General features: G+C 44.7%; 1 protein-coding gene across 2 annotated transcripts in view; it reads left to right on the top strand.

The window, feature by feature from the left end:
* The first annotated feature begins 702 nt into the window (after positions 1-702).
* LOC106605103 (forkhead box protein O6) overlaps positions 703-22284 on the top strand; it is a 37600-nt gene continuing 16018 nt past the window's right edge. The window contains exons 1-2 of one of the 2 annotated variants that reach the window (XM_014200416.2): positions 703-1895; positions 2209-2714. In XM_014200416.2, coding sequence (XP_014055891.1) covers positions 2214-2714 — 501 coding nt within the window. In that variant the 5' untranslated portion in view covers positions 703-1895; positions 2209-2213. Of the gene's footprint in view, positions 2715-22284 lie in introns of both variants that reach the window. The other variant, XM_014200413.2, reaches the window with a different exon arrangement.

The raw sequence follows: 22284 nt of genomic DNA, 5'->3' as shown, positions 1-22284 counted from the left end.
TAAAAGTCACTGCCCTAATCCTGAATCTATCCGGGTTTCTTTTGAACACTGTATTAATGAGCAACCCATGTACAGTAAATTAGATGTGTCCATGTGTGTAATAACTGTGTAATAGGATTGTAAAGCAAGTTTTATTTATTTGGTGAAAAGTACAGTATGGGTCAGATATGTAGCGCAGCGTTTGGGTATATGTTTTCCATTCCTGTGTGGTTAAAAAATGCAATATGGGCTAGGCAGCCCCCTATGTCTATTTTTACTTTTCTAGTTTTATGTAGTTTATAGGGCTAGTGTCTGTTTTTCAAAAACCACTGACCCATATGTTTTGAGTTAGACAATGGGAGTGAATAACACGGTGTCTAAATACCCCGTCTGTGACGACTCTTTGCTTTTGTTCACCCTTGACTATTACTGTCAATGACAAATATGTGATGCAGACTGACCACCAATAAATTCTCAGTCAAAATAAAGGACACTACATTGATTACATTATTCATCTGAATTAACTCCTTCTGCAATATAATCAGCCAATGGACAACGTGGTCTGAACTGCTGTAGCCAATCGCGTCTAAGCACCTGAGCAATGTGCCCGCCCAGATGTCAATTTTGACACATGAGGAGGCGGCGCCATACAGTGGGCGGAATCCCCTCGGTCAATGTAGCAATCTGGTAGTTACACACACGGGTCAAACAGGGGCTGCCACCGGGAGTCTGACATTTTCAACAGTCATGTCTGCAGTGTAGAAAGAACCAGGCTGCTGTAACGCATCGAAGCTTGGCAAAAGCGATTTTAGAAAATGATGTGCTACGCCTACATTTTTTTCCGGTGATGGAGGGAACAGAGCAGAGATAATTGAACAGCATGTAGCTATTTTCTTTTTTTCCTCACTCATATCGGATTAGAATCTGGGGTTACCTAATCTATGTTAATCTGAACTAAATCTATCTAATTGTGGTAGAAAACTACACTCCCCCTGTTCTGGTGCACCACCAGAGACGCTTTGCACATCAGTGGGTCTTTTTGGACACCGTGCCGCCAAAAGGAGATTATCAACTGATTCTCCAAGACTGATCATAAGGACATTAAGAGAGTATATCTTCACCAAATTCTCTTAATAAGAGTGAAAGTTAGGCTAATTGGAATCTGGAGACCAAATGTCGCATTAAAACGCGCAGCAGCCGCTTTTCCAGAGATTAAGAACATTATGCATATTTTTCATGTTGCAACATTTTCACGTTGCAACAACATACAGCTTTATGATGGGGTTGATATGATATGTGAGAGAGTTCGGGCCGGGGTGTTCTAAACATGTTCTGGGAGCAATGTGCGCGCCATCCAATGGGAGCATCTATTCCACACCACAGCGTCAGCGCGTCATCAGTTCACATTTACGAAACGAGTTTTATTAAATGAGGACATGTGAGGGGATCTGAGAGTAAGAAAAGGAGATTCGAGATAGACTACATGTTAGAAATACTAGAGGCGAGCAAGACGTGTGATAAAATTATTTATCAAGTGGACAAGAACAGACTGATGCTGGACTGTGCAATGTCTGGAAGTGTGTCGCTTTTTAAAAAGACACATGCGACCCGATTTTTTAAAAAGTATCATTGCAATTGAATTCGGAATCGTTTGTGTGTGTCTGTGAATGGACTTGCATTTGCCAGCCTATTCCGTGAAGACTGGAATATTTAATAATTTACGATAATCACACATCGTCGCTTGTCTGTGCTGTCTGCACAATCCTGTTGATTGAAAATTATTCTTGTCTATGTTTTGTCGGATTCTTTCGACGGCTCTCTTCATCTCTATTCTCGTTATATGAGGTATCATCTGTTGCTGCAGCCGGATTAACTGACATTGTCATGCATTTGGATTGACTCTAGCTGCTGGAGATGTAGGCAATTCATAATTTCCACAATTTAACATGTTTTATTTCAGGTAAAATGGGAGAACGATTATTGTTACTATTATTGCTACTCTTATCGTTACATGCGGGTCGGTGATAGCCTACTGCAGACGAGCCATTCAAAATCATCCATCTCCACAGCAGCCGGCTTCTCTGAGATTTGATCGTTACTTTATTGAATCAGACTGTAATATCACGTCACGAGACGGATTTCGGCTTGAAGTAGGCCTAGTATTGGAGACAATACGGGAATTGTGGAGGTATTGTATTTCTTTCTAACCCGGTTATTCCTTCACAACAGGATAAATGTTGATGATGGAGGACGACGAATTGGCTCATCAGGTTGATATCGATTCGGATTTCGAGCCTCAAAGCCGGCCTCGCTCGTGCACTTGGCCACTGCCGTGTCCGGAGGATTTTCCCGAAGTACAGGAGGTCAATGGGGGTCTTCCACTGACCACCATCAAGGTGGAACCAGATGACATTCTAGCCGTTTCAGCTTGCAGAGCGGGGAGAATGGGTGGCACTCCGACGGAGCTGAAGCATCCAGCAGTCGCCCCGGCTCCCATCCGGGCGACGCACCCATGCTTGGCCAGCGCGGCACTTGATGTGACTGGACAATTGCGCAAAGCCAAATCCTCGCGGCGGAACGCATGGGGTAACCAGTCGTACGCGGACCTTATCACACGAGCCATTGAAAGCACCCCTGAAAAAAGACTCACGCTTTCACAGGTCTATGATTGGATGGTCCGCTATGTTCCCTATTTCAAGGATAAGGGCGACAGTAATAGTTCAGCTGGATGGAAGGTAAGCGCATTTTTATAATATAAAATACTTTATGTCGATATTAAACACACCAGAAGTCTCAGTCAAGACAACATTGGGTAGGCTATTCCTGGGCTATAGGCTACATTATTGCACATATAGTGTATATTACATTGCCACATGTCACACTTTAGAGTCGTTACGCATGAATGGTGCCATGTAATTATCCCTCTCGTCAATGGCACTGATCAATAAATTACTGTAGCCTACCATTGACAGCAAAATGGACTGGAGCTGGGTAGAGGTTGGAAAATCATTGTGCATACCTTTATAAATCCATCTTTGGTTTGGCTACATGTATACAGTAAATGCGTAACCGCCCCCATTCCAAAGCCTATGATCATGAAAATGCACACATGGCTTGCATTTTTATATTGGTTCCTTTGGTTTCTCTCCTCTCTCTCTCTCCCTCTCCTTCTTTTCTCTCTCACACTATCTCTATGTGTGTGAGACAGAGAAATAGGCCCTAGACAGAGGCATATAGCCAATAAAAATCAATTTTCACTTCAAATATTTGTTGTACACCTACTGTATACTCTCTTTTTAAGGTGTCACTTGAGAGACACATGTAGTTGTAACTGGTCAGCTGTCAATAGTGTAAATACCCACTGGGCACTTGGTTGAATCAATGTTGTTTCCATGTCATTTCAATTAAATTACATAGAACCGACATGGAATTGACGTTGAATTGACGTCTGTGCCCAGGGGGTAGGCTATTCGAAAGGGGCTTTTCTCCAGACACACACACCACACACACACACACACACACACACACACACACACACACACACACACACAGACTACCACTTGACTCGCCAGCAGCCTAGAGCAGCCTCTCCTGGATGTCTGCCCATTTTACTGTATCAGCCTCATTATTATACCGTCTCACTCCTATCGCTGTTCTTCATTAACACAAGCTAATGTTAAGAACATAAAATCCCAAAGTAACAAGGAACGTTTGAGGCACAAGTGTGGCTGTTGATATCGTACCTCTCAGAGAGGAGATCTTGAGGGCGAGACATGATGAGGTCACAGGTGGGAGCGTTTATAAACCCACACCACAACACTTGTCCCTGTAGAAGAACCCTTTATGATTCCAGATATAACGGTTTCACCCAACGAAGAACACTTCTGGAATCCTTTCATTCGTAGACACAAGTTTCCAAAGAAACATTTTGTATGAAAAAGGTTCCAAAATGTTCCATGTAGAACCTTCGTCCCTGTAGACCAGAAGAACCCTTTTAGAACCTTTGTGAAATTCACAGCAGTTTGAACCGTTGTCGTGCATGCAGTGGGATTGACTGTAGTATCCCCGCCCCTCTCCGCTGTCAGTCATTCCTGTTGGTTCCCTCCTAAGAGGCTGTTTTGAAAGCTACTGTCATGATCTCTTTTTCTGTCTGTGTGATCGTATCAAATCAAATTTTATTGGCCGTGCACACATATTTTGCAGGTGCAGCCAAATGCTCGTGTTTCCAACTCCGACAGTGAAGTAATACCTTACAATACAAAAAAACCCCACATACAAATCCAAAAAAAGAAGAAATATCAGGACGAGCAATGTCAGAGTCCGGAAAATACACAGAGTTTACAAAACATTAAGAACACCTGCTCTTTCCATGACATAGACAGACCAGGTGAATCCAGGTGAAAGCTAAGATCCCTTATTGATGTCACTTGTTAAATCCACTTCAATCAGTGTAGATGAAGGGGAGGAGACAGGTTAAAGAAGGATTTTTAAGTCTTGAGACAATTGAGACATGGATTGTGCATGTGTGCCATTCAGAGGGTGAATGCGCAAGACAAAATATTTAAGTGCCTTTGAACGGGGTATGGTAGTAGTTATGGTAGCACCGAGGGTGTCAAGAACTGCAATGCTGCTGGGTTTTTCACACTCAACAGTTTCCTGTGTGTATCAAGAATGATCCACCACCCAAATAACATCCAGCCAACTTCATACAACTGTGGGAAGAATTGGAGTCAACATGGGGACAGCATCTCTGTGGAACACTTTCGACACCTTGTAGAGTCCATGCCCTGACGAATTGAGGCTGTTCTGAGGGCAAAAAAGGGTACAATCAATATCAGGAAGGTGTTCCTAATGTTTTGTACACTCAGTGTATATGTATATGATGGCGTGTATAGACATATTATTATTATACTTTTTTTAACCTTTATTTAACTAGGCAGGTCAATTAAGAACAAATTCTTACTTTCAATGACTAGTCCAATGCTCTAACCACTAGGCTACCTGCCGCCCCATTATGGACAGTATGTGAATAGAATATACATAAAAACCCATCCACTGTGCATGTAGGCTATGTTGTGATGGTTTTACCCTCACAATTGAACGGTGAGATCCTCCAAATATGAGAAAATCATCAGGGCTAGTTTGATTGCTCACTACTTATTGTGACTGGACATGGTTAGGTCAGGGTATCACAAGGGGCGCGTTAAGCAGGGCACAACGTCGTGGAGTGTTCAGATCTTACGTAGAACAAACATGCCTCTCTGACATGTAGAATCAGCAATAATGTGGGCTCTATTCATGACATTGCAATGTTCAACAAAGCTAGCCTTGAACACGACCCCAAAAAAAGCAGCTTTGAAAGGACCACAGCCAGTAATCAACACCAGAACACGTAGACAGAGTATTCAGAACTACACTAATACCACCCCATAAAAGAGTGAAAATCGCACATGCCGGTTCATCACCTACCAGGTATTTCATTCTTGGCAAGCGTCCGTTTAGTCTTTCACAACCAGGCTCATGGTAATGAAACAAACACTTTATTGGTGTACATGTGAGAAATTCTTGGAGGCCTGGGGATTTTTTTAAGTGTTGCTTTTCCATTTCAATGCGACTTTGTCTTTATGATCTGTATGTCTCCCCATGTGGAGTTCGGTCGTCTTCACATAAACACCTGCTGTAGTCTGGTTCTAAAAGAGACCGCGGGCGTGTCCCAAATGGCGCCCTGGTCAAAAGCAGTGCACTGTATAGGGAGTAGGGTGCACCTAGGTAGTCACGAGTTGAGGCGTATGTCGAGTTCAGACCTTTAGTCTGCTTAGCCTTAATCACCAAGCGCCTGACTGACTCTTAACTCTTAAGTCCAGCCCATTTAAGTGAGCGCTGCTAAGGTGTGTCTGCAGGTGGCTTAGCCCTTGTTATCCCTGCCCTGTACCTCGACGGCAGTGGCACCGCTAACAGACGCTAACCATGCTAACAGACTCTTTATTTTTTGTAAATCTTTTTTTTTCAAATTATGAAGACAACAAATACACAACAAATACAAAAAAAATTAAATATATAAACAAGAGTACATAAACCTAAGAGACAGGGGTACTACATATCAAGATTCATTTTCAATTTGTTACATACTTTTATGGTGCGTATTGCTTTTTTGTTTTTACATTTACTGATCATTTCAAAATAATATTTCAATTCTATCTCAAATAATGTGAAGAGGGGTTTGTTCTTCATTTTATGGATGAAGAATCTTCCACGAAAGATAAACAAATTAACAGTGAAAGTTCATTCAGGGTCCATATCATTTGGATCAAAATAAAACATAATATCAGAGTCCCTCAGATTAACATTAATAGTCGTTTCTTTTAAAATATAATCTTCTAACTCACACCAAAATCTTCTGACATAAGAGCAGTCCCAAAATAAATGGTCAAGAGTCTCTGGGTCACAACCACAAAATACACATTTGTTATCAATAGCCATTTTAAATCGGTGTATAATAAAGGTCTTTACAGGGTAGATTCTATGAATGAGTTTGTATGATACTTCTTTCACCTTATTAGATATACAATATTTGCCAGATAACAACGGAACGTTGTTCCAGTTCACTTGTCCTAGGGCTGCATTCCAGTACATTTTAGCAGAGGGAATAGTAACATATTGACAAAGCTAACAGACTCTAACCGCTAAGTGACAGCCCAGCTTTATCTTTAGCGCTAGTGTCACCCAGTCAGCGAGACCGACAGTTACGAAACGGGAAAATTAGGGGGTTTTGACTCCCTGGAAGATTGAGGAAGTCTGAGGGCCAGGTTTATTATGAACCCAGGTTTATTATGAACCCAGGTTTATTATGAACGGTGCGAGGCTAGAGGTGCGGTCCATCCCAGGTAATGAAGGTGTTTAGGAAAGTTGTTTTAAAGCAAGACGTAATCGCAGTAATAGCCCTGGCCTGGTTTCATTGAGAGACGCGGTAGGTAATGAAAACATACACTTAGAGGAAGCACTCGCCTACTCAGGCCTGAGGAGACAGTGTTTAATGCGACACAACCCCATCGTCCGTACAGCAGCCGTTTGTAGGTAATAAAAACGTATGGTATAGTCAATAATCACTTTAAATGATGGACTGTGCAGGGGTTTAACGAGTAATGTATTGAGTACTGTCGCAGACTCGCAGCACAGTCCAAATTATGAGTCAGTTGTTTGTTGATGCTATCTCCCTGCCCTCCCCGTACACATTCGCATACTTACACAATCATATCAGGCCCCCTAATTATTCGTAATGTGCGCGCGAGTGTGAGAGTTGGATAAGGCTGCTTGCATCATACGCTACATTCCCATTTCAATCAATAGGCGAAAAGCATTTGATGTGGGAACAAGTTTGTTATTTGTTTTGTTTGCGGGAGAAGGAAAAAAAGATAAAAGACCAAAATATTGGTAAGCCCGCTGATGAAATGAAGTGAAATGGTATGGTTTGCGGAGGAGGATGAGAGGGGGAGGGGGAGGCTAAACGGAGAGGCCCAGGCAGACGGCTATGAAGAGAGGTCTGTGTGTAGTAGTTCTAATCTGGTCCAAAAGCAGGTAGTCTTTTAAGCTTCCAGTTCCTCTCTCTCTCTCTCTTGGTCTGGAATGGACACTGGATTCCCTCTTGGTCCTAGACGGTACTGCCAACAACCAACTGCTGACTATAAATACCTGCTCTTCTGATTTCTAGGAAGGCTGGAATCTGAGGCCCTGGCCTGAACCTAATCATGTCCTTCGAGGAGGCTACTGTAGTGCGTGGGCTTTGTGATGCTTTTGTGGTGTTGGCCGCGCGCACACGCACATGCGCGTACGCAAACACACACATGCATAGAAACGAACACACACACGCGCACGTATGAGGGCAAGCACACGCAGGACATACGCACAACAAAGGGTCAACAGTGAGCGGTGGCGGTGTGTCTTTGTGGGGGATACTGCAGGGGGAGGGGTTGTCTCATTCTATAGACATGTGTGTTTGTCCCCTCTGATTGGTGTGACAGCGTGTCACTGCAGAGAATGGTGCGCAGCCCTGCCGCTGACTTCCTAATGTCCATAACGGTGTGTTTTAACGGTGCTTGTGTGTGTAATGCCTGCAGGGGCTACTAACTTCATTTAGTTCAAGGGAGTGTGTGTGTGTGTGTGTGTGTGTGTGTGTGTGTGTGTGTGTGTGTGTGTGTGTGTGTGTGTGTGTGTGTGTGTAAGCACGCTGCAGGCAGTCAGATGCCAAGGGATCGCGAGGCAGGTCGGAGCGTGTGCGTCAGTCAGACGCTCTAATCTGAAGTGGCCAGACTGTTATTTATAATGTGTCTTTAGGTAACGGCGGACCAAGAGGGCATAGGGTCAACCGCTAGCTAGCTAGCTAGCTTGACAGAAATCAGCCAAATCAGAGAGAGAGTGGAGAGAAGAAAAGGGGGAAATAGAAAGAGACAGGAGGAGAGGGAGAGGGAGAGGAGAAGATGGAGAGCGAAGACATCTGATTGAGTTTGGGCTGTTCGTTTAACATTTTGGATTGACAGGGTTGTATTCATTAGGCATCAAATTAACGAAAGTGACTGAAACAGGGAGGGACTCATTTTAGGTTTCTGTTGCAAAACGTTGTAGAACATTTTCCGTTGCCTGCCCCAATGAACACGACCCTGGTGTCCGCTGACAATCACACAATCATATTACAGTGTTACGATACAGTCATTACTCATAAAGGGGATGAAGTCAATTGGATAATATCTGTTTAGTTATTGATTTCTACAAACGTGACATTGACATGTGTGCCAACATCTGTGGAGAGATGTACAGACACTCATATTACTGTCAGTACACACGGGCCTTAGCAGAAGAGGGAGAGAAACAAGTTGGGAAATAAGAGGGATATGGCTGTCTCTGTGTGTGAGAGGGTATGTCTGTGACTTTGTGTGTAAAAGCTTAGCATGGAAAGGAGACTGATAACTCTTGATTGTGTGTGTGAGTTTGTGCGTGAGTGTGTGCGCATGAATGTGTGTGTTTGTGTGTGTGCGTCCGTGTTGAGGGTGGGTAGTCTGAGGGTGCAAGACTGGAAACCATCCTAGACTTCAGCTGATTCATATTTTATCCTCTCTTTTGGCTCAGGGGAATTGGATAATTTGAGAGAGACACAGAGAGTGACGCACACAATGAGAGCACAGATGATACAACCTTATACAGTATCTCTCTCTTGGCACACGCTCTCTGTTATGTACATGCATGCACACACCAGCCAGGTCACTCCAGATCCAAGGCGATATTTGACATTCGTCCAGATCCCCATGACGTCGGGAGATGCTTTCAAAACCGTCCACTAGGGGCAATGGTGAGCGCTATTACCATCAAGTAGGCGAGCACCGAGGGTCGCGTGTTCAATCACAGTACTAGGCACTAGAGTTGGGGAATATTTTGGGGAATATTCAGAGATGGAAACTTTCTGTGGGAATTAACGGGAATATATGGGAATTAACGGGAATATATGGGAATTAACGGAAATATATGCAAATGAATATTAATACCATTTAAATGTAGATGTTTTTTGCATTGCATATATTTACCATATCATATGGAGACAGAAACATAAACCTTTTACCTTATCATAAGTAGACATAATTGCAAATGATTAAATCCTTCCAATAGAAATAAAAAAATGTTTTAGTTACGAATTGAACTTTAATTAAATGAGTTGACTCTTCACATGGGATGATTTCACTGAACAACAAAAGAAAGGGAATATTGAATGATCCCCAATGATCCATCGCATCTCCCAAAAACGTTTTCAACATCTGTAAAATTATAGTCTAGAAACTAAAGCTTTGGTTATCTTCCTCTCAGGCTTCCATGTCTTCTCCCTGGACTCTGAGGCCTCATCTTCACTGTTACTTTCCAACCTTGTTGAGGATGGCTCGTTGTCAGGCTCAAAAAGCCTCAAATTTTCCCTGATGGCCACCAATTTTTCAACCCTTGTATTGGTCAGCCTGTTGCGGGCTTTGGTGTGTGTTCCCAAACAAGGACCAGTTGCACTCTGAGGCGGCTGATGTTGGTGGAATTTGGAGGATGATGGAGGCAACAGGGGAAAGAGCCTCAGATCCACAAAGTCCCTTCCACCAGGCGGCTGATGAGATATGTTGGCACCAAGAACCTTGCCCTCATCCAGGCCAAGGTGGCAAGACACGGTAGTGATGACACCATAGGCCTTGTTGACCTCTGTATCAGACAGGATGCTCTTGCCAGCATACTTGTGGTCCAACATGTACGCTGCGGTGTGTATTGGCTTCAGGCAGATGTCTTCACGCTTTTTGATGTATTTCAGAACTGCAGTTTCCTCTGCTTGAAGCAACAGTGAAGTGGGCAGGGTAGTATGGATTTCTTCTCTTACATCTGCAAGCAGAGTCAGAACATCAGACAGGATGACATTGTCTCCCTCAATCCATGCAATGGCTACTGCTATAGGTTTCAGGAGTTTCAGGCTGCTTACCACTCTCTCCCAAAATACTTCATCCAGGAGGATCCTCTTGATGGGACTGTCCATATCGGCAGACTGATATGGTCGTTTCTTGGAGAGTCTCCTTCCCCTCCAGGAGACTGTCAAACATGACAACAACACCACCCCAAAAGGTGTTGCTGGGCAGCTTCAATGTGGTGCTCTTATTCTTCTAATTTTGCTTGGTGAGGTATATTGCTGCTATAACTTGATGACCCTTCACATACCTAACCATTTCCTTGATTCTCTTGTAGAGTGTATCCATTGTTTTCAGTGCCACAATGTCCTTGAGGAGCAGATTCAATGCATGAGCAGCACAGCCAATGGGTGTGATGTGAGGGTAGGACCAAGCAGCCTTCACGTTCGCAGCATTGTCTGTCACCAGTGCAAATATCTTCTGTGGTCCAAGGTCATTGATGACTGCCTTCAGCTCATCTGCAATGTAGAGACCGGTGTGTCTGTTGTCCCTTGTGTCTGTGCTCTTATATAATACTGGTTGAGGGGTGGAGATGGTGTAGTTAATTATTCCTTGCCCACAAACATTCGACCACCCATCAGAGATTATTGCAATACAGTCTGCTTTCTCTATGATTGGCTTGACCTTCACTTCAACTCTGTTGAACTCTGCATCCAGCAAATGAGTAGATAAAGCATGTCTGGTTGGAGGCGTGTATGCTGGTCAAAGAACATTCAGAAATCTCTTCCAATACCTGTGAGCATCAGAGGTGAACCAGTTGCAAACACAGCTTGAGCAAGACATTCATCAGAATTTCTCTGACTACGTTCCTCCCTTGAGTCAAAAAAACTTCTGATTTCAGGAGGACCATGTGCTGTTGCAATCGATAACGTGTCTGATTCATAATTTTCACCTCAAATAGTAGTAGAGGGACTTTTGTCAGAGGTTGCTTGTTGTGAGCGCTGAGGGAACTTTATGCACTTGGCCAGACGATTCAGCATCTTTGTTGCATTCTTCACATATGATTTGGCACAGTATTTGCAAATGTATACAGCTTTTCCTTATACATTAGCTGCAGTGAAATGTCTCCACACATCAGATAGTGCCCGTGCCATTTTCCTGTAAAGATTATAAAAAACTAAAAAAAAAACTATTACTATTCCATGTACAGATAAATAGTTAAGCAGTTAGATTAAACAACTCCTTTGTAAGATACATGTTTTAAAATGAAATATGTATGGAAACAGGTGGATTAACACTCCTCAGTTAGCAGGCTCAAACAAGCTAAAACCCACATGGTAGCAAAAACTAACTAGCAGAAATTGTTAACAAGATAGAAATTATTTAAACACACTTTGCTGTAGGCTACTAATTACTAGTTAACAAAACATAATGCAAATAAAATATATTCACTCCACCCAGTATTGTAATCAAAACTTACCAGAAAGCATGTAGTCCTTGGCTCAGACAGTGTAGAAGTGTGGGCTCAATAGCATCTCATTAGTGTGTGTGAGATCTTGAGAATCAGCTGTACATGTGATGGAAGAATGCACTGTGCATGCAGAGGGTTTTGAATTGGGGATAGTTTATCCAAAATATGCAACAATACCTAGAATTGCCTTATGTGTATCCCACAAAAAATGTTAACTGTTATAAGCTAACTTTTTTGATGAATTTAAGCAAAATTCCCCGGAAAATTTCCGATCCTTTGCAACCCTACTAGGCACTCATTTTTAACACTATCCCAAACCTTAACTCCTCCCTTAACCATTCGGAATCATTGGCAAAAAAAAATATTCTCCCTATTTTGGGATATCTAATTAGTAGTTACAGTCTTGTCCCATCTCTGCAACTCCCGTACGGACTCAGGAAAGGCGAAGGTCGAGAGCCCTCCGAAACACGACCATGCCAAACCGCACTGCTTCTTGACACAATGCTCGCTTAACCCGGAAGCCAACCGCACCAATGTGTCAGGAGAAACACCGTACACCTGGCCACTGTGTCAGAGTGCATGCGCCAAACCCTCCTGTAACCCGAACGACGCTGGGCCAATTGTGCCCCGCATCATGGGTCTCCCGGTCGTGGGCGGCTGCGACACAGCCCAGTATCGAACCAGGATCTGTAGTGACGTAGCTAGCATTGCGATGCAGTGCCTTAGACCGCTGCACCACGTGGGAGTCCCCTTAATGCCTAAAATTAACCATTGAAATTTGACGTTTATCCCCCCCCGGACAAACGTTGAATATTGAAGACAAACTGTGTCACAAACACACACACAGTTCTAAGTGAAGTGATGGAATGTACATGCAAATGACCAAAGCATTCAAATTCACAAAATGCCAAACAGGCATTAATGTGAAAAACAATAGTGTTTTCCTTTGAAATTACACAATTATATTCCCAATGTCTCTATCTGTCTCTATCTCGCAGATAACCACACTTATAATACCACACTGTCTGTCTTTATTGACCAATATCAATATGTTCTCTCGTTCCTTCTCTACGTCTCCCCTCAAGTTTATCCTAGCACGGTCCAATTCAGGTTAAATGTCTTACTCGTTAGGAGTCTCCTGCCTCTGCCAGTTACCCAGAGTGCCATAAGCAGCATGCGTTTCCTTACAGCCATCCCCTCTCCAGCTGTATCATTCGAAATATGTTGGAAATGGCACTCTATTCCCTATCTAGTGCACTACTTTTGACCAGGTCCCATAGAGCTCTGATCAAAAGTTCTACACTATGTAGGGCATAGGGTGCCATTTGGGACGCAACCCTAGCTACATAGGGTTACTCACTTGGAGGGTTTCCATGTTGAGACTTACCACACTAAACCCCCTTTTCTCTAGTTTTCTCAGGCAGAGGTTTGTAAAGGCAGTGTTGTGAGTGAGGCTAGGCCTTTAGGACGTGGACTCTGCTCATTTCAAAATATGGCGAAGTGGATCGTCATTCCTGCAGCGTCGCATCATCGCCCTCTGACTGGGCTGGCTCCTACCATGCATGCGTACATGCGCGCAAACACACACATTGTGCCTGTGCCTTGGAGCACCACCCATGGAAGAACACTATGTTCTTGGTGGTGAGGCCCGTGGGGTGGGGTGGTGGAATGATGAGAGGGAAAAGTAATGTAGATGTGGTTGTTTTTTTTTGTTTTCAAACTTGCTGGACTTGGGGCGGATTGGCTCTTTGGGGAGGTGTGGCATTGTTTGGTAAGAGTCAAATGCTTTTGGTGATGCCTTTTACAGCTTGTGACTTGGTGTGCTGAGACACTTTACGAGTTTGGAACGTCCACAATCAAGGGAAGGAAGGGGGGGGTTCTGTCCTCAGCGCTGTTGGATCCTCTGAGAAAGCACATCTCTTTCTACATTTCTCTCTCTACCCTGCCAGGGTTGGATGGGGGGGGTGCCAAAGGGAGAAGGAGAGGGAGTGGATGGGGAAGTAAAGAGGGAAGAGGGGGAGGAGGCCTGCTTTTGTGTTGCTCTCTGTATACATCATGATCCAACCATCCAGCTAACTGACTGGGTGCACAATGAGTTATAGGCAGGCATCCGCAACTAGGCCTATATTCCAACGAAACAACAAGTCAAAAGAGACACTGAGAGTGCTAGATCTTTCGGTGGTATTGTATTGTGCCCAATAAAAGCTGGATGTGGATGTGGTCAATCCCCATGGTTAAGGCTCTATTTTCACCCCAAACCAAATATTTATCCTTCCACTTGGCTTGTGTTCGCTCACCAAAAGTCTTTGTTTTTTGGAGGATTTGGTGAATGTAGATGTGTGCGTGTGTGTGTGATGGTGGTAAGACAACTCATTGCACTGATATACAGAGTCCTGTCTAATTTACTTTTTTTGCAGTTTATTTTGTGGTTATAGTTCCATTGTATGTGGTTCAGAAAATGTATGTCCATTGGGAGCCATCTTGTTTGTCTGTAGGAGATGAGTCTCAGTGGGAGTGACTCAAATATTAGCAACGATGTCCTTCAAGTCGATTTCAAGCTCCACATCAAGCTCTCTTCGGCTGAATTCAATTCAAAATGTAATTTGTCACGTGCGCAGAATACAACTGGTGTAGACTTTACCGTGAAATGCTTACGGACGCGCCCTTTTACTTGCGCGTGGGTTGGTTTGGGAGCTATTCATTTTAGATAGGTACATATCCGTCCCCGTTCTTTCTTGAACATGAAAAAGAATACATTTTATTTGTACAGCCCGTTTCATTACATGGATAAATCACAAAGGCTCATGCAGCAGCTGATAACACATTGCTATCGTGTTCAATGAAAGGTTGTCGGTGCTTGGGGAATAACTTGGTCTGTCTATGAGTGAGTCGGTGAGCTTGAGTCTGTGGACACGCGTGTGGCTCTGTACGTGTGTGTCTGTTTGAGTGCATGTCAATGTGTTTTATGCAGTAGATGGCTGCTGAAGGGAGGCTGGCTCTTAATAATTGCTGGAACTGCACTAATGGAATGGCAGCAAACACATAGAAACCATTTGTTTTGATATCTTTCCACTTGTTCCGCTCCAGCCATTACCACGAGCCCGTCCTCCTCAATTAAGGTGCCACCAACCTCCTGTGGTATTGTGTATATGTGAGCACATACTGTATAGCTCTGTGTGTGTGCGCTTACATGCATGTGTGGGTGCTCACTCATGCGTGTGTGTGTGTGTGTGCTCACCCATATACAGTATGTGTGTGTGTGTGTGTGTGTGTGTGTGTGTGTGTGTGTGTGTGTGTGTGTGTGTGTGTGTGTGTGTGTGTGTGTGCTCACTCATATACAGTATGTGTGTGTGTGTGTGTGTGTGTGTGTGTGTGTGTGTGTGTGTGTGAGAGAGAGAGAGAGTGCTCACATGCGTGTGTGTGTGTGTGCTCACCCATATACAGTATGTGTGTGTGTGTGTGTGTGTGCGCTCACTCATATACAGTATGTGTGTGTGTGTGTGTGTGTGTGTGTGTGTGTGTGTGTGTGTGTGTGTGTGTGTGTGTGTGTGTGTGTGTGTGTGTGAGAGAGAGAGAGAGAGAGAGTGCTCATATGCGTCTGCGCGGCTGATGAGCTCAGTGGGAGTTTAGTTCCCGGGGGAACGGCTTCTCATTAATGATTCAGACGAGACTCATTATCAAGGCAGTGCAGATTTCTCCCTGATTTCACCTTAATTGCAGGCAGCCTGCTCCACTCAGGCAAGGCAGCAGACCCACTGTGTGTAGACTCCTAGCACAGCCCTCATATTCACTCTGCCTTCAGTAAACCTGGGTTTAAATACTTTGAAATCGTTCAAATACTTAGAGAGTTTGAGCTAGTCTGTCTGGAGTGCCAGATGGGCGAGGTTTGGGGTTTTGCCATTTTGCTACTCTTCCATTGGTGCCATTGTGTCAGGCAAGCTCAATCAACCCCAGCTAAAGTATTTGAAATGATTTTGAATAGTATTTGAACCCAGGTTTGACTCTCTGCCTCCAGTATTCACCCCAGCTCTCTCCTCCTGCCGTCATACGGCCACAGCAATGTTGCCTTCTGTATTGCACTGTACACCTCCCCTTACTGTGCACGGAATGTCACAAACCTTCTATTTACACTTACTTTCAGATCAGATGATCATTTCTATATTTCTCCAGCAGCGTTTGTGGAATGTCATTGCATCGTTATGATTGATTTAGTGATAAAGGCCTACGGCGTGTTGATGTTTAGAATGCTGACATTGTTTTCTGTAAGGCAACTCGACCCTGTGAGTTCCGTTTAGGCTTTTTCCGGTCTTTATCGTTGTTATGATAAACCTATCTTGGTATTCATTGTACAGTGTGATGAAATGAGGTTTTCTGCAACGCATCACCGTCATTTACATAATGTACTCACTGATGGTTTTCCGTTCAGTCTTTCGTCCTTCTTGATGACCGTGTGGTGCGGAATCCCCATTGAGAACACAGTGTAATGGCCGTGAACCTGTCATATTTGCATATGGATAATCAACCATTTGCTGACATGAGGATGGTGTTACTTTATACATTTTTTTTTTAATGTTTGTATTAAATTTATTTTTTAAATCAAGTAAGAAAAGGATGTTACATAAAAAAATTTAAAAAACGGATTCTCTCTTCAGTCTACATATGGAGATCCTGTACACTGGAAGACATATTTCAGAGCCACAACAAACAAATGAGCGTAGAAATTCTAGGTGGTCATGTTTCATGTTTCATAACTCCCTGTATGCAGCGATTGATGAGGGAGAGAGAGTCAGGAAAGCGGAAGAGCAAGGAGGGGAGAGAGGGAGAGAGTAGAGGCTGGGTGGGTGACACTCCCATCTTTGGCCAGTTTGAGGTGGCGTGTCCCCGTCTGTCCCACCCCTCTCAACCTGCCTGTCAGGCTGTCTGTGTGTGTGTGTGTGTGTGTGTGTGTGTGTGTGTGTGTGTGTGTGTGTGTGTGTGTGTGTGCGTGTGCGTGCGTGTGTGTTCATGTGTGTGTATCTGGGCCATCCATCTATCAGTGTGTGTGTGTGTGTGTGTGTACACATGAGAGACAGTGTGTCTGTATGTGTGCGTGTGTCTGGGCCTTCTATCAGTGTGTGTGTGTGTGAGCCGTCTATCAGCTTATCTAAGGTTCCCGCAGCCTCGTGGCACGACAGGTAACCGCTCTAAAGGGGGATGAAGAGGGCAGTATCACAAAGGGAAATGTAGTTACCGTTGACAGAACCTTGACGCATCGTTGACAGGTGGATATGAGAGGAGGAGACCAGGGCTGAGAACCGTTACAGTCTGCTTGTTATGCTAATGGTTACTGGCTATTCATGTACACCTGTATGTAGCCCACTTCCGCTCATACAGTTGATGGATTTGGCTGTTGGTGGTCAGCTGAGTCACTCCAGGTACAAGTTGCCCTCAGAAACAGTTTTATGCACCTGGGGAGAAGGGCACAAATTGGATCTTGGATCAGTATCTAAGCCAAAGTTCAGCCTATGGTACTACATTGGGGGGGGATGTTCACTGGGGGTAGGGGTATAGTTGCAAAAATCCCAAAATGTTTCCAAAGTTCGCTGGTTTTTCCTCTTTGAAGGATTTCTGGAATCGGCATGGAATTCAACTCTGAGGGAATTCTCCAACCTGGAGAAAGTAGACATTTTGGGGAATTTTCTAACCCTAGTAGGGACTGTAGCAGTAAGGGGTGGTGAGGGAGGTTAGCGGTGCCCAGCAGGATTTGTGTGTCAGTGGGGATGATTGTAGGTCAGGACGCGGGGCCCAGTGTTTACAATTCTGACCGTGTGAGGAGGGCAGCACTCAAAGCCAGCAGATAGACAGGAATGAACCCAACACGTCTGTCTCCCTCAGTTTCAGCCTCTCTGCATGCGTCTCTCTCTGTGTCTGTCTGTCTGGCTCGCTCAAATCAAATCAAATTGTATTAGTCACATGCGCCGAACAGCTGTAGACTTTACAGTGGAATGCTTACTTTCAAGCCCCTAACCAACAATGCAGTTTAAAAAATATGAATAAGAATAAGAAATAAAAGGAACAAGAAATTAAAGAGCAGCAAAAAAATAACAATAGTGAGACTATATACAGGGGGTACCGGTACAGAGTCAATGTGCGGGGGCACCGGTTAGTCAAGGTAATTGAAGTAATATGTACATGTAGGTAGAGTTATTAATGTGACAATGCATAGGTAATAACAGAGAGTAGCAGCGGCGTAAAAGAGGGGGTGGGGTGGGGGTGGGCAATGCAAATAGTCTGGGTATCCATTTGATTAGATGTTCAGGAGTCTTATGGCTTGGGGGTAGAAGCTGTTTAGAAGCCTCTTGGACCTAGACTTGGTGCTCTGGTACTGCTTGCCGTGCGGTAGCAGAGAGAACAGTCCATGACTAGGGTGGCTGGAGTCTTTGACAATTTTTAGGGCCTTCCTCTGACACCGCCTGGTATAGAGGTCCTGGATGGTAGGAAGCTTGGCCCCAGTGATGTACTGGGCCGTACGCACTACCCTCTGTACGCACTAAAAAAAAAAAAAAAAAATACAGGTAGTGCCTTGTGGTTGGAGGCCGAGCAGTTGCCATACCATGCAACCACTCAGGATGCTCTCGATGGTGCAGCTGTAGAACCTTTGAGGATCTGAGGACCCATGCCAAATCTTTTCAGTCTCCTGAGGGGGAATAGGTTTTGTGGTACCCTCTTCACGACTGACTTGGTATGCTTGGACCATGCTAGTTTGTTGGTGATGTGGACACCAAGTAACTTGAAGCTCTCCCAACTGCTTCACTACAGCCCCGTCGATGAGAATGGCGGCGTGCTCGGTCCTCCTTTTCCTGTAGTCCACAATCATCTCCTTTGTCTTGATCACGATGAGGGAGAGGTTGTTGTCCTGGTCACCACACGGCCAGGTCTCTGACCTCCTCCCTATAGGCTGTCTCGTCGTTGTCGGTGATCAGGCCTCCCACTGTTGTGTCATCTGCTATCTTAATGATGGTGTTGGAGTCGTGCTTGGCCGTGCAGTTTCTCCCTCTCTCTTTTGTTCTCTCTTTGTTTCTCTTTTTATCTTGGGCTTTTTTCTCTCTCTCTGTCTCCCATCTCCCTGTGTTTCTCTCTCTAGCCTTTTTCTCCCGCTCTCTCCTTTTGACTCCCTTTCTCTCGTATATTGGGCTTTTCTTCTCTCACACACCCAGTTCCTGTCACTCAATCCCTTCACGTCTCTCCTCTCTTGTTCTATTTCACACTTTCAGTCACTTTCATTCCTCCTCGCAAAAGTACCCCTTTTACCACTCATTTCCCCATCCCGCGCTCAATTATTCCCTCTCCTTTCATCCTCTTTTGATGTCCCGTTTCGTCTCTCCTTCTTTCTCTCCTTCAGTCCTTCTTTTATTACTAAAACTAGCGTGATAAACGTCTCTCTTTTCTTCTCTCTAAATGCCGGTCTTAGAGTTGTCTCTGGTCTCTGGCTGTATCCGACTGACATTTCCACAGGGAGTTTGGGGCCTATAGTTGCTATAGTTGCCTGTGACCACAGGTGTATCCATCATTGATTGACAGCCAGGCTAGGGCTATAGTTGGCTGTTATAGCGGTAGGTTCAGCTCTGTATCCAGTCTGATGTACCCAGAAAAGAACCATAAATGGTTCTTTAGCTGTCCCTGTAAGAGAACCTTTGTGGTTCTACTAAAGAAGAACCTTTGGTAAAAAAGGATTCTACGTGGACCCAAAAAGGATTCTCCTACAGGGACAGCTGAATATCCTTTTATGGTTCTAACTTTTTAGTAAGAGTGTACCAGAGAGCTTTAAGGATTAATCCAGACTGAGGTCTTGGCAGGACTTGACAGCTACACCTACCATAAAGTTGTTGGACAATGGGGTGCATCTCAATAGTTTAAGTCTCCTTCTCTCGTCCCCTTCATTCGGTGGACACATTAAAGCAGGTTTAAACCGTTTGATCCCTCCTATCCTTTGTTTTTTAATCAGTACACACAAAAGAGAGAAGGCTGGGAGACGATGCTACTTCAGACTATTGAGATAATCCCAATATGTCAGACAATGCTACTTGAGTCTATTGAGATGCACCCCGTGCGTAGAGGTAAGACGCTCAGTCATGTTGCTATCCTAACCTCTCCTTGGCTGTGTCCTGAGGCAGTGAGAGCATGGTAAAGGCCACCGCTTGTTGCTGTGTGTCGTCCTCCTTTCCCCTGTTCCCTCCATTGCCTTGCAGAGGACAGGAAAGAGGAGATCGGGGTCAGGGTTGGCGTATGGATCCATTATCTTTTGTCATTTGGGAGAGGATTCAGGAGAGAGAGAGAGAGCGAGAGAGCAGACGTGTGTGTGTGTGTGTGTGTGTGTGAGAGAGAGAGCAGACGGAGAGACAGAGAAGGAGAGGGAGATGAGGAAGAGTGGATTAGAGCTTCCAAGCAGGACTGGAAGCCAGACTTGGCTGCACTTCAGCTACTCTGCGCACTTCAGCTCAAGTGTGCGTCCATTAGTGCACTCCCACTGCACTCAGAAACTCATACAGTCACACACACACACACACAGTTTTGTATTGCTATCCTTGTGGGGACCAAAGAATTGCTTCCCATCCAAAATCCTATTTTCCCTAACCGTAAATCAAACCTTAACCTAACCATAACCCTAACCTTAACCCTATGCCTAACCGTAACCCCTAACCCTAAACCTAACCGTAACCCTTAAACCTAACCGTAACCCCTAACCCTAATTGTAACCCTAACCCTAAACGTAACCCCTAACCCTAATTGTAACCTTAACCCTAAATCTAACCGACACAATGTCCCCACTTGTCAGAATCTTCCTTGTTTTACTATCCTTATGAGGACTTCTGGTACCCACAAGGGTATTTAAACAAACACGCACACATGCATAGACACATACACCCGCAAAATCACATATTCACTGTAAAATTCACACACAGTATATAGCCTACTTTCCTGCAAATAAACAAAACCACAGGCAGCCACAGACCCTCCTTCCCTTCACATATACCTCATTTCACTCAAGTTCTACTCTGGTCTAGACTCACTCACACACGTACTGTATGTTACAGTTACTGTAAAATCACACCCACACACACACACACACACAACCTCTCTTATCCCACCAGATTGCTCAGTGCTTCCCGACAAAATGAATCATTAAATGAGAGCAATAACAGCTTCCGAAAAAAGATCCCTCAATTAGAACAGAATGGGTAAATGGGGTGAGGCGGGGGCTGTGTGTGTGTCGGGTGGGGGAGGGGTATTTCGGCAACTCAGATACACACTATTACATAAGGGAGAGCATGACCCAAGAAGGTTTTATTAAGTTGTGCAACGTTAATTTGTCCCCCCCCCCTTAGCAATCAGCTTAGCAAAATTATTTTCTCAAATACTTACAAGTGATCCATGCAGACGGACCAACAGGGGAGGCAAATAAATCAGTGGTGTAGAAGAGAGGGTTGGTGTGTGTGTGTGTGTGTGTGTGTGTGTGTGTGTGTGTGTGTGTGTGTGTGTGTGTGTGTGTGTGTGTGTGTGTGTGTGTGCGCAGGACCACATCGCTGAAGTCAAGGTGTGTGTGTGTAGCTGAAGTTGTGTGTGTGTGTGTGTGTGTGTGTGTGTGTGTGTGTGTGTGTGTGTGTGTGTGTGTGTGTGTGTGTCAATGTTATGAATGTATGTTTGTCATAAGGGAGAGATTGTTTGATTGTTGCGTTATGTACTGTACATGTGTGTGTGCTTAAGGTATTTCTGTCATAAGGGAGAGATTGTTGGGTTGTGTTACTCGTGTGTGTCTGTGTGTCTGTGTGCGTGCGTGCGTGAGCGTTGATCGGGAGAGCAGGCTAGGGTGGTAGCTGGTCGGATGAAGTCGTAGGTGGGAAGGTGGGACCTAGAAGGCCTCGGGGACATGCTGACAAGAGAATAGGGAAAGGGGGGGGGGGGGGTGATCAGATGCCTGCAATCTCAGGCAAGAGGGGGAGTGGGGGGGGTTGACAGCTGAAACATGGTTGAGAGCATGCAGGGTTGTGTGTGTGTGTGTGTGTGTGTGTGTGTGTGTGTGTGTGTGTGTGTGTGTGAGTGTGTGCAATCTCAATGTGATTGCCTGTCTTTTGTACATGAGGCGTCTAGGCTGCTTCAGATTTTCATTGATCCACCTTTTCACACTCCGTCGCTATCCACTCTATCATTCCATCTTTTCCTCAGTCATCCCTCAGATACACTGTTCCAACAGTCTTGTAGCCTACTTGCCGAAACTCTCTGTCCTCTATCCACCCAGCCCCATTTGCACCTGTGCGGTCACGTGGTCCCCGAGCAGTGAGTGGGCCGTACACGCGTCTCATTTCTGTCTGCATGTCATCTGAGACTTCAGTCTGTTTCAGAGCACTGTTGGCATCGTGCCAGTTTGCATCGCTTAGTCTC

The sequence above is a fragment of the Salmo salar genome, chromosome ssa05 (assembly GCF_905237065.1).
Source record: "Salmo salar chromosome ssa05, Ssal_v3.1, whole genome shotgun sequence".
Taxonomy (NCBI): domain Eukaryota; kingdom Metazoa; phylum Chordata; class Actinopteri; order Salmoniformes; family Salmonidae; genus Salmo; species Salmo salar.
The sequence above is the reverse complement of the archived record's forward strand: the minus strand, read 5'-3'. Positions and strand labels throughout refer to the sequence as shown.